General features: G+C 43.7%; 1 protein-coding gene across 2 annotated transcripts in view; it reads right to left on the bottom strand.

Annotated features, from left to right (window-relative positions):
• Positions 1-5,081: 5,081 nt before the first annotated feature.
• The window catches only part of LOC309551732 (chordin-like), a 56,264-nt gene continuing 43,695 nt past the window's right edge, over positions 5,082-17,650 (bottom strand). For both annotated transcript variants that reach the window (XM_082252417.1, XM_082252418.1), the window contains 9 exons: positions 16,946-17,059; positions 15,903-16,109; positions 14,050-14,143; positions 11,499-11,546; positions 11,323-11,420; positions 11,137-11,239; positions 6,554-6,708; positions 5,341-5,440; positions 5,082-5,258 (listed from right to left, as the gene is read on the bottom strand). In XM_082252417.1, coding sequence (XP_082108543.1) covers positions 5,194-5,258; positions 5,341-5,440; positions 6,554-6,708; positions 11,137-11,239; positions 11,323-11,420; positions 11,499-11,546; positions 14,050-14,143; positions 15,903-16,109; positions 16,946-17,059 — 984 coding nt within the window. In that variant the 3' untranslated portion in view covers positions 5,082-5,193. The remainder of the gene's footprint in view (positions 5,259-5,340; positions 5,441-6,553; positions 6,709-11,136; positions 11,240-11,322; positions 11,421-11,498; positions 11,547-14,049; positions 14,144-15,902; positions 16,110-16,945; positions 17,060-17,650) is intronic.

The following is a 17,650-nucleotide window of genomic DNA, read 5'->3' as shown; positions in this document are numbered from 1 at the left end:
GGCACGGCCACAGCAGCTTCCAAGATAGGCAGAGACTGCCTCGAGGGAGGGCGGAGGATGTGCAGTGTTTCTGACTCCTACCACCATGGCCACTTCAAATCACTGAAGTGGTCATGGTGGTTAGAGTGTTCCTTTATTATCGCTCAGAAGTAAAACCTCTGTATACTGATTCCATTTCATTTGATCACCCTCTAGTTGTGTTAAATAAGTGCGGGGGGCGCGGTGGCGGCATTTTATTACTTATATACCTTAACTATAGTATATATTTTATATGCGGCCCGAGAAAATTTCTCTACACTCAATGTGGCCCAGAGAAGCCAAAAGGTTGGACACCCATGCCTTAGAACGAAGCCCCAGCAGTGCCGGCCGCTCAGCGGTGACACGGCCGAGACATGTTTGGCCCGTCTTGCTTCCCGGTTCACGTTCTCCGGGCATCTAATTGGCCGGAGGCGAGATGAAATCACTCCCGCACATGCGCGTGGGAGCCATCGTTTACGGCACAGGGCTCTGAAGGAACGACACGGGTGGCAGTTCCTTCAGAGCACATGCACCGATGATGTCATCGCCTGCATTAATGGTAAATATCTCCTAAATGGTCCAAGTTTAGGAGATATTTACAGTACCTATAGGAAAGCCTTATTAAAGGCTTACCTTATAGGTACAAGTTAGAGGGTTTACAACCTCTTTACCTGAAAAAGCCCCTTCTCCCATGAAGATTCCTGGGATGTATGGCGACATTATGATTTGGGCTGGAAACCAGGAAGCAAGTGAAGATGTTTAGAGCCTGCTTGGCTGAAACTGTGTGATCCTCCATAGATAGGTACAATGCAGTTAGTGACTATTGTCGCCCTAGGACAGGCGATGTTACTGGTATGAGCTAGTCTTTAACTACTTGCCACCCCATGACGTACCTGTACATTGCAGGTCATTCAGTGGGTATACCAGGATGATAACTGCAGGTATTATCCTGGTATTGTTTTTTTTGTGACCGGTGGATCACTTTCATGTCAAAGCAATGCTAGCTACTAAATAGACGCTGGATTGCTTTTACATCGTCTTCCACCACCTTCCCGGGCTCTCCTATTCCACCGGAAATCCAGAGCGGCCCCGACCATCTCTATGGTCTAAGGCTCCATTCACACCTGGGCGTTTTCAGCTCCAAAAACGCTCAAAAGAAACGCTTCCAAAACTCCCAACAAGTAAAACCCCATTCATTTAAATGGCCCCTGTTCACATCTGAGCGTTTTACAAAACGCCTGTAGCTGAAAAAAGTACATGAGCTTCTTTTTGGGCTGATTACCAGCGTTTTTGATAGATGTCAATGAAAAACGCCTGTAAAATCGCGGTAAAAAACGCTACGCTCAAGTGTGAATGCAGCCTAAGTAACCGGAATTAACAAGTATGTCATCACTACCAGTTTCCTATTTATAAACAAAGCTTTACTGCTTTGAAAAAAAAAAAAAAAAGCATCAGATTGATCTTAGTATGATCTGAAGCTTTTAAAGCGGAGTTCCAGTCCCCTAAACAATTTTTAGTTGAAGAAGCCTGTAGCTTTGAAAAATCAAGTACATGAAGATTATCAGTCATAATGCATTTCGTGTTATTTTATTAAAAAAATAAGCTTTTACTTACCTGATGTCCGAAGCAGGCAGGTTCCATTCTAGCTGTGGTCATCTGAAGCCCTCCCGCATTTATTTCCAGGATTTCTGTGCAGCTGGCTTCCCAGCATGCACCCGGATTTCGCGCCTGCGCAGTAATATCACAGTGCGGCTCTCCCTCCCGTGCAATTACGTAATGCATCAGCTGTTGCTGCGTCCCCACCGCTTCCCAGTGCGCATGCTCCGTCCCCGTGCGCATGCGCAGTCAGTCACTGATCTCGGCTGTAGGTAAATTGTTGCTTAAGTCTGCCTATTCGCGTAATTTCCGGCCTGCAAATAACGCGATATTTCCTCCCTAGGCGATTCGCAAGGAGTCATGGGATACATAACGGGCCCCAATGGGCCATAAAAATATTGGCGACGCCGGGGGCAAATCTAGCCCCCATAGCGACGCCTTTTATCTGGAGATAATAGTGGTGATCGTACCAGAAATAATTGTGCTGGAGACAGAACGCTAGACATCTCAACAGGAACTTTTTATGTTTGGGTGTCAGATCCGATTCGGATAGGGCCCATTTGGTGGATGCTATTGCTTATGCTAAATAAATAGCCCATCCTAGCAGAGAGCACTAGATTCTGTTTTTTATTTCCACACCGATGCTGCATACATTTGGAGAAAGGAGCAGGAGGCGGTGATTGGAAGACCAGGCTATTGGAATTTTCCAAAGTGTGCTTTGACTCTTAGGAGTCTCTCCTTGAGGTGAGCTGCTAGTCTGTCACCAGTCACTGGGAGTACTTGGAGCGGAGCATGCAGCACCTTTTAATCACGTTTATGGATGAAGATTTTAGTCACGATTTCTGACACAATCTTTTATGTGTGATTGGGGACAATTTATTTACGTTTAGTGATTTTTATATCACCTGATTGGGACAATTTGATTGATTTATATCACTTGATTACTTTCACATGATATATTTTTTTCATTTGATATTTAAACACCGATTTATCTTCAAGTGATTGATGTTCACTTGGCGCAGCAATATTATTACTGTCACTGCTATTGCTATCATAAAGGATGTTTACATTCCATGTGGTGACGATAAAAGAAAAAAAAAAATTAAAGGTAAAGTGTAAAAATTAACCACTTACCCTCCGGAAGATTTACCCCCTTCATGACCAGGCCATTTTTTTTGCGATACGGCACTGCAATATTTTACCTGACAATTGCGCGGTCGTGCAACGATGTACCCAAAAAAAAAAAGTATGTCCCTTTTTTTTTTTTTTTTTTTCCCCACAAATAGAACTTTTTTTTGGTGGTATTTGATCATCGCTGCAGTTTTTATTTTTTACGCTATAACCAAAAAAAAAAGCGATAATTAAAAAAAAAATAATAATTCTCTTTCGTTTAGCGACGTACACAGTTTCTGATCTTCTAAACAAATTTAAAAAAAAAATGGAAAAAAATAAAATTTCATCAATTTAGGCCATGTATTCCAAAAAGCGTGTATTGATTTGCGCAAAGGTTATAGCGTCTCCAAACTACAGGATAGATTTGGGGATTTTTTTTTTACTAGTAATACTAATACTGTACATGTAACAAAAAGTGTCAGAAAAAGGTCTGGTCTTCAAGTGATTAAATGAAATTTTTAGGGGATAAATAGTACGCCCAAGGTCTGCAACTGTAAAATATCCTACGAGAAGATGATGTTTTGAGCGATGAACAGTCAGACATTTTCAGCAGTTTATTTGAGTTTAAATAAATACAATTAGAGTTATTTACACGGCGGAAGCATCCACTGAAAGTGCTATAAGTAACGGCAAGTTGTCCAATGTGAAGGGCATATTATGTTCATGCAATCATCCCCCATGTCTGAAGGTTAAGTATGTAATGAGACTTAAGCCCCGTACACACGTACCGATTGTCGGCCGTAAATATTCGGCCGACGACCGATCGGCCGATTGTAGGCTTGTTAGTATGATGCTTCCGACAGCCGACAGCGCATTTTCGGCCGAAAAGAATCTGTCGTGCAGGCATTAAAATTTTTGTTGGCCGACACCAGAACGGCCGATTGTTCACCAGTCAGTACAGATTTCGGCCGACAGACAGCAGATTTGCAAGACTGGGCATGCTCAGAAAAGAAAAAAGACAAGGAAAGTTAACCATCACATGACATCACTTCTGCAGTCGGCTGTTGTTGGCCGACAAAATTTGTGTGCAGTCTTTTGCACTTTTCAGCGGACAGGACATCCCTGGACAAAAGACGGCCGCTCGGTCGGCCGACGATCGGTACGTGTGTACGAGGCAATCCAGTCCTCCCATATCTGTATCTGTCACACACAGAAAAGGGTAACATCACTCAAGGTGAGTACAGTTAGGCTCCGTTCACATGTCAGCGTATGGATCGCGCAGGCGGAAATCGCGGCAACATCGCTCAGCGTTTGGGGGGGCTATTGCAAATCAACGGGCAACGCAATAATCTCCGGATCGCGGGCGGAACCGCGGCGGTTATGCCCGCGATCCATATGCTGACATGTGAACGGAGCCTTAAGCTTAAGTGAAGCCTCGCCTCCGAGAGTGCAGAACATGTAAAGTTGAATGGCCACACATTCCACTGAAAACGCCAATACTTTATTGAAGATTCAGGATAAAAATATCACAGCACACAAGCACAAAAGAGTAGGAAGGTTAACTGCCGGTTCACACTGTTCCGACTTGTCAAGCTACTTGGTCGCCTGACAAGTAGCGGTCCATGCTGTGCAATGGTTCCCATTCTAATAGGAGCGACTCAAGTCGCTCCGATTTAGAAAAAGGTTCCTGCACCTTTTTTTTGCAAAGTCGGAGCGACTTGCATTGACTTTCATTATGTGAAGTCGTTGCAAGCCACGCCAAAGTCGCAGTGCACGGGCGACTGCATTAGTCGCCCGAAGTCGTGTCGGATCAGTGTGAACCGACACCAACACGTTTCACGCACAGCAGCGCTTAATCATATCTGTCACACATTCACTCCTCATCCAGCCCTGCACAGTCTTCCTCATCACATTGGTCATCACGCATATGCCATCTCCAATCTTTTCCAGAATCTTCCTTAAAGATTTGATGATTCCTTATATATTTTTGGTGTTGGAGTCGTGGTGGAGCTGCTCCTGTCACACAGATAATCTGACCATCTGTGAACAGAAGTGATTTCCAGCATCCCATTTATGCTGTGAATGGTGCTTTGTGAATTGCCTGTCCTCACAGATAATGCATGCTATTATACCATAGTGCCATGGTTATCCTCAGATGGAGTAGCCAAAGGCCCGTTTGACATTACAGTACTGCAGATATCTAGTCTCAGAAGCCATGGCAGTCCTGTCGTAAGATTACAACCGAGGCAACAGTCAGTTATATAGAGATCGTTGGTAACGAATTCCGAGTTCTAGCATTGTCTTGAGATGTTCTTTGGCTTATGTCACCACCACCACCACTGAAGTGCTTCTAAAATTAAGCATCCGTTAAGGAGAAATTACAACAGAGAATCCTGCGGCTGTCCTCCTGACCCAGTTTTCTGGGGATTACCCAATATTTGGTCCATATAGTCCATTTTTGGCTTTCTAATATCTCCATGTGCTTGTAGGTTCCTCAGGTCTGGACTTTTCATTTTCCTCTTGGTTATGACCTGCATCAGACACAGGACAATTAGAGGTGGCAAGGGAACTTTGTGAGCTAATGAGCAAAAGATTACATACATTGACACTCACTGAGGCATTCACTGCAGCAGATTCTGTCTGGCGTTTTGCTGGCACTGCATTTGGGGTCGCTGCATTTCCATTTCTCTTTGTCACACTGGGGGATACCATCCTGTGGAGAGACACATGGAGGTCATAGCTTGTTCTGTAGAACCACATCCTTCTCTGCCATGCCCAAGCCTGACAGGTAGAAAAGACCAACAACATTTCATTCACATACATATTCATCATAAAACAAGATCAATAAAATACATTTTAAATATGACATATGGTACAAGTGCCCAAATCTCACCTTTTATTGGCTTTCTGTAGATATGTGCTAAGCAGGAGGAGGGGGAGGGGGACGGGCTGAGCTGTGAACTTATCACGCTGTACCTTATTACACAAGTCAGTGTACAGGGATGACTGCAGTGTTAATTATTCAGGCATTATATTGGAGCTGGATCACTGACCAAGCTGTATTTCTTTAGTATGGTGGAAAAAAAATGTGGTCACCAGCCCCTCTGTGCTGAGAGATATGAAAGAATGATAAGGCTGACAGAACTTCTGTGTGGCCCACAATAAATGCTTAATGCTGTCAAGGTCCGATGAGTTGGATGCCGCTGACTAGTGAGGGTGCAGGCTGAGGAAAGGTCTTTCCAGACCTAAAGCATACTGCAGAAATAGGATGAGATGGCTCGGCCGCCGCACACACACCTCACCCAGCCTGAGTGGTTAGCAGGTAAAAGCAGTCTCAGCTCGATACATCCAGACCATGACTCCAACATGTTTCGCCTCCCCTTGGGCTTAATCATGTAGGATCTACATGATTAGGCCCCGGAGCGAGGTGAAACATGCTGGAGTCGTGGTCTGGATGTATTGAGCTGAGACTGCTTTTACCTGCTAACCCATAGGGCCGGGCTATCTCCTCCTTTTTCTGACAGAACATCTAGGTATCGAGGAGCATGTAACTCACTCCCATTCTACTCATGTCACGGGGCTGGTTCTTCGTGATGGCCACCCAACACTCTCACCTCTGGAAAGGCTCTAAAATAAGACTTTCAGCTTATACAGTGTTTCCTCTCTGCTTGTGGCTGAAAGGAGTGACAGGGAAGCAAATATAATGTGTGTTTGTACTGTTGAGGAGGACAAGAGGAGTTGGGTGACCCTATTCCTTTGTCCTGTATGGCAAAGTATCCTTATCTCTGATCTTCCATCTCCCACACTTCCTGCTGTTTTTACTTACCAGGCAGATGCAGGTCACACACGACACTACGCCATGTTTTTGGATCGTTGGATGCCAGCGCTCGTTGTTTGAATACAAGTGATCCATCACTTTGCATTTGCGTGGCTCATCAGACTGCATTGTGTCTGCCAGCACTGCAGGGTTCTGCTCCTCCTCTACATGGGAGAGGATATAATATCAGTGTTATGAAGAGGAGACAGGAAATTATAATGGTTGGGGGTCAATTAGCAATTTTTATGTTTATACTGTATGCGTCAGGAAAACCAAGCTCATGCCTGTGGCTCAAAGAAATGCACATGCACAGAATTAGGACCTTGTGTGCATCTACACAAGCATGTGTGCGTGAGCATAAGCGTGCTGCTTGTGCTCAAAAGTGTTAGCATGGATGTTTGAATGGACTTTGGTGTGTCTATCCATATCCTGACCCTGCTTGTTCCTGTGCCCTTGTTGCTGACTCTGGCTTGTGACCTGACCTTGCCTCCTCTGCTCGCCCAATACTGACCTTGGCCTGGCTCTAAGTCTACCTCTGGTTCCTGATACTGTACTCCTGTTGTCCGGTTGTTTCCAGCTACTACCCTACCGGGCCAATTATGACATTTCTCTCCTACATTCAAAAAATCTTAATTTTTTTGCTGGAAAATCACTTAGCACTCCCTAAAATATATATATATATATATATTTAGCAGAGGGCTGTAAAGAATAAAATGGTGGGTGTTGCAATTTTTTAATCCATTTTATTGCACACTGTAAGGGAACCGACGACCCACACTGTACTTGTGGTCTTCCGTCAGTATACGGCTTCCTTGCAGTCGTGAACATATATCCCAGATTTTCCTGCCGCCCTCCTTCAAAGCTAGCCAACAACTTAGCTTGTACAAGTTTTGGAACCTTCTCCTTTACTGAACAGTTTCACACTCCATTTATACACACATGAGCACATCCCCCTCCTGATCAAATTACTACACACAGGTCAGGGGTTGTCTGATTACATTATCCTATGCAGATGAAATTGTATACAAAAACAGAATTAACCTGAACTAATTATCTGGACAGAACAATGTGAGGTCATTAACATTTAACAATGGGTCAGGCAGACTTAACACAATACACAATATCTCAATACACAAACAATAGGGAAATCCTGTCTCCAACACCTAAGGACACGGAACAGAAGCAAACGTGAACAGCTCCCCCAATGAACATGCCCAGAATCAAAGAGCAACAGTCCAACATATCTTTCGAGACACATGGCTGACAAACATCACTGTCCCAGTTGAAGCAACCCAAACCATCAAGTATCTGTCCCTCACTCCCAGCAACGGTGAGCACCGTCATACACACAATATAATACCTAATTTTTTGCTAAAATATAAAAGATGATGTTACGCAAAGTAAATAGATACCTAACATATCACACTTTAAATTGCGTACCCCTGTGGAATGGTGCCAAACCACGTACCTAAAAAATCGGAGACGCTTTAAAAGCCTTTGTCAGGTCACCAGTTCAGAGTTACACATGAGGTCTGGAGCTAAAATTATTGCTCTCTCTCTAACATTCACAACGACAACCCAACAACTGTGGTGCAATCACCATTTACATATGCATTTGCGCGTAAGCACGGGGGGAGGGAGTGCTTTTAATTTTATTTTTATTATTTATTTTATTTGAAACTTATTTTTATACTGTTACTTTCATTTTTTTTTTTTTTTATCAACTTTTTTTCTTTCGCAAGGGATGAACAGGCCATGACAGGTACTCTTTTTGGAGAGATCTGGGGTCTATTAGACCCCAATCTCTCTGTTAGCCTCCAATGCAGATGATCAGACAGATTGGTCTGATCAGCTGCTTACCTGGCCGCTAATGGCCAGGTAAACAAAGAGCCTAAAGTGGAAGTGACAAAATCCTCATCACTTCTGGTTCCCGGGGGTCACAGAGAGAGAGGAACATTAGTTCCTCTCTCTCTGTGTAGTGTCTCTGTCGCTGTCGGTTGCAGCGGTCCTGGGCTCCGCGGTCAGACAGGGGAGCCTAGGAAAGGTAACAGCGGCAGGAGTGATCAAGTGGCTGCAGAAGTGATCGAGTGGTTGTTCAGATACACAAAACACTTCTGCTTAGAAGGCAATCATCGGCTGCAATTTTTGTTACTGGGATGATGCCTGTAGCTTCAAGCATCATCCGAGGATAACCACCCCAACCGAAGGACTTTCATGGATGACCTACGGTCAGGAAGTGGTTAAACTGATTCTTTGTCTGCACTCAATCTTTCTTTCATAAGTAAATAATTTAACCACTTTAGGACCGGAGGATTTTCCTGCTTTACGTCCAGGCCACTTTTTGCAACTTGGCACTGTGCGGATTTAACTGACAATTGCACGGTCATGCAACGCCGTACCCAAACAAAATTTACGTCCTTTTTTTCCCACAAGCAGAGCTTTCTTTTGGTGGTATTTGATCACCTCTGCGCTTTTAATTTTTTGCAATATTAATAAAAAAATATCGAAAATTTTGCGAAAAAATTGACATTTTCTACTTTGACAGTTAAAAAATATCCAATATATTCAATTTTTGTCATATATTTAGGCCAAAATGTATTTGACTACATGTCTTTGACAAAAAAATTCTCAATGAGCGTATTTTTAACCGCTTTAAGACCGGAAGATTTTACCCCATTCCTTACCAGGCCATATTTTGCGATTCGGCACTGCGTTATTTTAACTGACAATTGCACGGTCGTGTGACGCTGTACCCAAATTAAATTGATGTCCTTTTTTTCATCACAAATAGAGCTTTCTTTTGGTGGTATTTGATCACAAAAAAAAAGAGCGACAATTTTGAAAAAATCGAAATATTTTTCAAATTTTTTTATATGAAATTCCCCAACAAAAATGTAAAAATCAAAATTTTTTAACATTTTAGGCCAATTTGTTTTTTGCTACATATGTTTGGTAAAAAAAATCGCAATAAGCGTATTTTGATTGGTTTGGACAAAAATTATCGCAGCTACTAACTAAGGGAAATTTATGTAATTTTTATTGTTTTTTTTTTTAACTAGTAATGGCGGCGATCTGCGATTTTTTTTTTTTTTTTGTGGGACTGCCACATTGCGGTGGACAGATCGGACCCCTAACTGACATCTTTGACACTTTTGGGGGGACCAGTGACATTACTACAGTAATCAGTGCTATAAATATGCATTGTTACTGTAAAAATGACACTGGCAGGGAAGGGGTTAACTTTATTGGTGATCAAGGGGTTAAATATATGCCTGGTGCTTACTGACGTGTGTGGGGGGAGGGGACTGTGTGACACAGGCACAGATCGCATGTTCAGCTATGCTGAATCCTGTAATCTGTCCCTGCCTGTCACTTTGTAAACAAAGTGGGCGGATCTCCTCACTCGATCGCCAACGATCGGGGAAGAGCGGCGGTGATCACCGCCTCTCCTCCCCTGGCCCGACTCCCGCTGTGTCTGAATACAGCGGGAGCGAGCCTCCGGCGGCGTGTGCGCGCCGCTCACAAGGGGAGGAGTCCAGCGACATAGGTCTACGTCGCTGGACGATATCGAGCCACTTTGCCACAGTACGCTCCATGTGAGAGGTCGGCAAGTGCTTATTAAAGAGGAAGTAAACCCTCCTCTGACACTTGTACCTATAGGTATGCCTATGATAAGGCTTACCTATAGGTACTGTAAATATCTCCTAAACATGTACCGTTTTGGAGATATTTACCTTACATGCAGCCAGTGACGTCACTGGCGCATGCGCTCTGAAGGGACGGCCGCTCGTGCCGTTTCTTCAGAGCCCCGTGCTGTGACTGTCGGCTCCCGCGCGCACGGGAGTGACGTCACCGCGGCTCCGGCCAATCAGATGGCCGGATGTCGCGATCCCGGAAGACAGGCGACTGGACATGTCGCCCGTCATACAGGTAAGCGGGCGGCACGGCGGGGGCTCGTTCTAAGGTAAGTATTTCATAATGAGCTAGTATGCGATGCATACTAGCTCATTATGTGTTTCTCTTACAGGTTCCAAAAAAAAAAAAATTATATGGGTTTACAGCCTCTTTAATAAATGACACCCAGAGCACTATGGGTTATCTAAGGAAACAGCATAGCACTAGTTATCTTCCAGGCAGGATGTGCCTGATTGAAATCTCGGACAAAGCTGGAGGGAGGAGGCTGGATCACTGCTCTTACTCATTTGCCTGTGCGTGTACAGCTCAGTTTGAGCTGTTGAGCTCTGTAATCAATAGGAGGTAAGCAGAGTTTTGAAAATATATGAAAACTAAGTGAGAGCGCAAGCCTGCTAGGTGGATTTAAGTATATAGTCCTCTACTGGACCTCAGAGAGCATTTAAAACTCTGCCTCACTTTTAAACTGCGTTAGGGCCTGTTTGGATGGGCTTTTGTTCACACCAGAACTACTTCTCTTACACAAAACTGTTGGATCACAAAGCAGCTTGATGCAGATCAGGAGGCCAAATGCACCTGCCAATGAATTTTGAATGAGCACAAAAGATTCAAGCCAATATCACAAACACACTGTATTTGCCACCAAGCGCAAAAGCCCTTCATTTACTACTTCCTATCACCTGGACATTTTTTGCAGCAGTCCATCGGGTTAGAGCGGATCGGATTGGCACAAGAAAGATGGGGGCAGGTCTGTCGCACGCAGTGCAGGTCTTGCGAGGACGTCTAATACAAAGACAGATGGGTAAAGTCAGAGCCAGAGTGAGCTGGTGGGACATTAAGGGTGGAAGGAATGTGGGGAATCTTACTTTGCACGAACAAGTTGCGCATAAAACTAGACCAAAAGGTTCAATCCACGGATGCCATTGTGTTCCAGCGGACCTCCATTCCCCGTTGAAGTAACACCCTACAGTAGAGAGGATGACGTGCTGAAATACCAAATAATAGGTGAGGAACATTGCAGGAGGCAAGGAAAGTTTCCTACCTTCACTTTTAGGTCTTCTGTGGTTCCTCACCAGGATCTCTTTCTTCTCTGAAATAGGTAAAATGCATAATGCAAAATGTTGATACAAAGTGTTGGAGATAATAAAATTGATCTCTATTAAAACTGTAACGGAATACTGACATATGCCATTGGGGCAAACAGACTGCAGACTTGGACATGTAGAGGTAATCGAATGCTGGCTAAGCAGTGTCACTGATTGCTAAGGCTGGCCATAGACGGTTCGAATCTTGGCTGTTTCAGTAGGAACCGGGCAAGATTTGAACCGTGTGTGGGCAGGCTGAATGTACCAAGTTGATTGATCAATCAATTTGGGTACAACCAGCCTGCCAGATTTATTTGCGATTATCGCTAGCGGCTGCTATCTTGCTAGCAGTAATCACTGTCTTCTCCCGGTAGAACACAATGTCTCGGCAGGAGGGATTCCCTTGTTAGCACTGCCCGTGCTGATGGCAGAACCGTGCAAATTTATTTCCTGCAACCCATGGCAGGAAAGAAATTTGCACTGTCTATAGCCTGCCAAAGCCACCTGGTATTATCCATTATGACCCCCCCCCCCCCCCTTTGATTTCCTACATGTTGCCCAGGTAGATCTCAATCTCTGAAAAGTTGTTTACTGCTGCTCTAGATGAAGCTGGCCTCATTTCCTATTTCATTTTGTAAATTTAGTATCCAAACCATCTTGCAGACAGCAGACATAACTCATATCTATTAAGTATCTTGTGCTGTGTTCTTTATTGAGTAAAGAAGAAAACTTTGTGTCTCAGTAAAATCCTAATCTCACAAAATGATTAACCACTTGCCGACCGCTCACATGGATCGTACTGCGGCAAAGTGGCTCGTTATCGTCCAGCGACGTAGGTCTACGTCGCTGAAATCCTCCCCTTGTGGGCGGCGCGCGCGCGCCGCCGGAGGCTCACTCCCGCTGTGTCTGAATTCAGACACAGCGGGAGTCGGGCCAGGGGAGGAGAGGCGGTGATCACCGCTGCTCTTCCCCGATCGTCGGGGATCGAGTGAGGAGATCCGCCCGCTTGTGTAAACAGAGCGGGCGGATCTCCTAAGTGACAGGCAGTCACAGATTACAGGATTCAGCATAGCTGAACCTGCGATCTGTGCCTGTGTCACACAGTACCCTCCCCCCACACACCTCAGTAAGCACCAGGCATACATTAACCCCTTGATCACCAATAAAAAGTTAACCCCTTCCCTGCCAGTGTCCTTTTTACAGTAACAGTGCATATTTATAGCACTGATTACTGTAGTAATGTCACTGGTACCCCCAAAAGTGTCAAAAATGTCAGTTAGGGGTCCGATCTGTCCGCCGCAATGTCGCAGTCCCGCAAAAAAAATTGCAGATCGCCGCCATTACTAGTTAAAAAAAAACAATAATAATGACATAAATTTCCCATAGTTAGTAGCTGCGATAACTTTTGCGCAAACCAATCAAAGTATGCTTATTGCAATTTTTTTTTACCAAATATATGTAGCAGAAAACAAATTGGCCTGAAATGTTAAAAAATTTTGATTTTTACATTTTTTTTGGGGAATTTCATATAAAAAAATGTTAAAAATATTGTTATTTTTTCAAAATTATCGCTCTCTTTTTGTTTATAGCACAAAAAGTAAAAGTCGCACAGGTGATCAAATATCACCAAAAGTAAGCTCTGTTTGTGGGGGGAAAAAGGACATAAATTTAATTTGGGTACATCATCGCACGACCGCGCAATTGTCAGTTAAAATAACGCAGTGCCGAATCGCAAAATATGGCCTGGTCAGGAATGGGGTAAAATCTTCCGGTCTTAACGTGGTTAAAGATACGCTCATTGAGAATTTTTTGTCAAAGACATGTAGCTAAATACATTTTGGCCTAAATATATGACAAAAATTGAATATATTGGATATTTTTTAACTGTCAAAGTAGAAAAATATTGTTATTTTTTCAAAATTGTCCCTTTTTTTATTAATTTCGCAAAAAATGAAAAGCACAGAGGTGATCAAATACCACCAAAAGGAAGCTCTGTTTGTGGGAAAAAAAGGACGTAAATTTCGTTTGGGTACGGCGTTGCATGACTGCGCAATTGTCAGTTAAAGTCGCACAGTGCCGAATCGCAAAAGGTGGCCTGGACGTAAAGCAGGAAAATCCTCCGGTCCTAAAGTGGTTAAGGGTCACAAGTCTTACCCCTCTTGGTGGACTTTTTTGGTTGACTATTGCCAAAGTTTTGTGGTTCATAATGCTTTACTACAGTTAGGCTTCCTAGCAGGTGAGGTTATGGCCTCTATATGAAGCTAGTCTCATGTCATAATTTATTTTATAAACTTAGTATCCAAATCCTCCAGTAGGTGGCAGCATAACCTATGTACATTGAATATCCTGTGCTGTGTATCTCAATAAACAGTGCAATATTTATAACACATTTATGTGACTACGTAAAATCCTATTGATTGACCTATCGGACACGGTAACCCCCGAAGCACAATATTCATCTAACTGCAACTAAGGCAAATCATTATTCGGCATTTGCTGGGAACATACCGTCACACACTGGGCAGCAGTGCTCTGCCAGCTGGATAGGTTGGCTGCAGTGCAGAGGATGGCACACAATAGGGTCACAGATCACTGTGCGCTTCTGGAAGAGAAATGAAGGAGTAATGTCATCAGGTCATTTCTCACGTTACAGATATTGTATTTATTCTGCACAGGGAAGCAATCATAAAGCTACGGGCCTACTGGATTCTACAAAGATTGTATATTGCCAAATGAGTACAAACAAAGATTTTCTTGGTAGTATTATCTTCCAAGAAATATTTCTATATTTTCTAAAGGTCAAAAAAAAAGTAGAATTATTTTTTTCTAGTATAACCACTATAGTTACTGTAGACACAAATACAAATTTAAAGCGGTAGTATACCGATTTTTGTGACTTTTACCTACAGGTAAGCCTATAATAAGGCTTACCTGTAGGTACAATTAATATATCCTAAACCTACACGGTTTAGGAGATATTTGCCCTGCATGCAGCCGCTGACGTCTGCGGCGCATGCGCTCTGAAGGTCCGGCGGTCCTTCAGAGCTGCTTGCCGGATTTTGCCGGAAAGTGAAACTCCCGCGCACATGCGTGGGAGTGACGTCATCGCGACTCCCGGAAGAGACACAGATGGAGCATGTCAGCTCCCACACCGGTGTCCGGGGGTCCATGTTGGGGTTTCGTTTTAAGGTAAGTATTTCATAATGAGCTAGTATGCGATGAACACTAGCTCATTATGCCTTTGTCTTGCAGGGTTTTTTTTTTTTGGGAGTTGCAGTAATGTATGCCAGATGTCTGACCTAAGTGTCAGGACTATTACAGATAACGGACAATTGTTATCAAATACTTACCGTAATTTTCCTTTCCTGGCCTATCCTCACGTCAGCAAGCAAGGGGTTAGCATCTCCTCTGGAGCCCACAAGACCACCTCTTCCTAGCTAAATAAAAGACAGCCCCTCCCCCAACTGAATTGTTTGATAACATAGTCTGTGACAGGCCACGAGGGAGGGAGTCCGGTGCTGACGTGAGGATAGGCCAGGAAAGGAAAATTACGGTAAATATTTGATAACAATTTTCAGTTTTCCTGGCCCACCTCACGTCAGCACACAATGGGATATACCATAGCTGAATACAGGGCAGGAGAGAACACATGAAAGGAGACACTGACCATCCAAAAAATGCTGCTAAAACCAAAAAGAATTGATCTTCCTTGTCCCAAACTTGCTGACTCCACATATAGTTTGTAAAGTTGAATGAAGGCCACACAAGAACTTCAAGCTAGCTGTCTTGCATAGATCTTCCAAGCAATCCTGGCATAACTGCCTCAAAGGCTGCTGCCCCTCTAGTCAAATAAGCTTGCAACTGTTTCAGAGCAGAAAGGCCTACTTCCTGCATGACAATTTAATTATCCTGGTAATCCAACAGTGGATGACACTTGAGGACCTAATAGCTAAATGAAAAGATCGTCCTCTTTCCTTTTTGACCAAGTATACTGTTAGTAACTTGACCATGTGTGAAAACTCGGAAGGACTACTTCCCAGTTTCGATGTAAACTGGATACCACTTTAAAATTGAACTTTAGAGATAGACGTAGTATCACTATTTCTGGTAAAAAATAGACACAAAAGGGCCCTTGCAGGAAAGTGTTGCAATCTTCAACATCCTTCTGTCTGAAGTAGTTGCTGTCAGAAGAACTAGTTTACCCTGAGGAATGCCACTGGAAATTAAACCGTAGGATAAACGGGTGTCGGCACCAGTGCTTTCAAATCTAAGCCTAGATTAAGACTTTATTCTTAATTTTTAAAAAATGTATAAACAGAAGTTATCGGCAGCGTTCATTACATTCTCCAACAATGCTGTACCTGGCAGATGCACTCAGAGCATTTCCTGTCATAGTCAGGGGCCCAGCGACTGCCATGGGCCCTTCGTTTTCCTTCAAAATAACAAGACCTGGGATCTCTTTGAAGTTCGTCTGGGTGGCTCTGGCTGCTCTTGTCAGTTGATTCATTCTCAGAGTCATCAGGGGATGGTGAAGTTCCTCCCAGTTTACAAGTGTTTGGAATATGGACCTAAACAGGACAGGGGGAACAATACACACAGTTGCTGTCCCTTAATTTATAATATCAATGTTGTAACATCATTTCATCCAGAAGGGCAATCTGCATTTCATACTTGCCTGACCCCACATCTCACACTTGACCATAGATCTCACTTGACCCCAGATCTCACAAATGACTATGGATTTCACTTGACCCCAGATCTCAAACCTGACCATGGATCTCACTTGACTCCAGATCTCACACGTGTCAATGGATCTTACTTGACCCAGATCTCACATGTGACCATAGACCTCACTTGACCCCAGATACAATGACAATGGAACTCAATTGACTACAGTTCTCATACCTGACCATGGATCTCACTTGACCCCAGATCTCACACGTGTCCATGGATCTCACTTGACCCCAGATCTCACATGAGACCATGAACCTCACTTGACCCCAGATCTCACATGTGACCATGGATCTCACTTGACCCCAGATCTCACATGAGACCATGAACCTCACTTGACCCCAGATCTCACATGTGACCATGGATCTCACTTGACCTCAGATCTCACAAATGGCAATGGATTTCACTTGACCCTAGTTCTCACACCTGACCGTGGATCTCACTTGACCCTAGATCTCACATGTGTCCATAGATCTCACTTTACTCCAGATCGCACATGAGACCATGGACCTCACTTGACCCTAGATTGCGCACGAGACCATGGACCTCCCTTCACCCCAGATCTCACACGTGACCATGGATCTCACTTGACCCTAGATCTCACACCTCACCATGAATTTCACTAGACTCCAGTGTTCAACTAACACCCTATTTTCCTGACCCTAGATCTCACCTGACCCCGGATCTCACCGCGTGGGTTCAGCTTTGTGCTGACTTGGATGAAGGCCGTGCCATGGTTCAGGTGACTGAAGAGTTCCGTGTCCAAGTCCTTCACACATCCTAGAGCCTGCCAAAGGATATGATAAAAGACTATACGGTAACAGAAAGTGAGTCTGGAATGTAAATAATATCTTCCAGGGCAGACCTGCATTGTGCAGATTTGCCCTGAAATTTGTATCATTTTGCAGTTTTCGTATTGCTATCATTACTGCACACTGTGCATACATCGTAAATGCATTTTGAATGTTTAGATTGTGTCTTCTGTGGATTTAATGAGCTTTTATCACAATGACCTTTTAAAATTAAATAAGCTTTATTTAAAAATAATAAACAAATCCTATAGCAAATACATACAGTAACAGATGCAGCCTCACTGCACATTAAATCTTTAGCCAAATGCTGCTGAACACATATATACAAAGAAGAATTATCTTGTATTAAAACTTCTTCTTCCCAGTCCTCTAATTACCGGCCCTTCCATTACCAGTCTTTACCCACTGCCCTCTTTATTACCAACCCCCATTCACTGCCCTACCATTACTACCCTCCACTCATTGCACTTCCATTACCGGCCTCCGCTCACCGCTCTCCCATGGCCACCTTATACCTTTTGCTCTCTGATCACCAGTCTCCACTCAATGCCTTGCCATTACCAGCC

The sequence above is a fragment of the Pelophylax lessonae genome (assembly GCF_965119305.1).
Source record: "Pelophylax lessonae genome assembly, chromosome: 3".
NCBI classification, from domain to species: Eukaryota; Metazoa; Chordata; class Amphibia; order Anura; family Ranidae; genus Pelophylax; species Pelophylax lessonae.
Note: the sequence above shows the minus strand (reverse complement) of the source record. Positions and strands in the feature narration are given on the sequence as shown.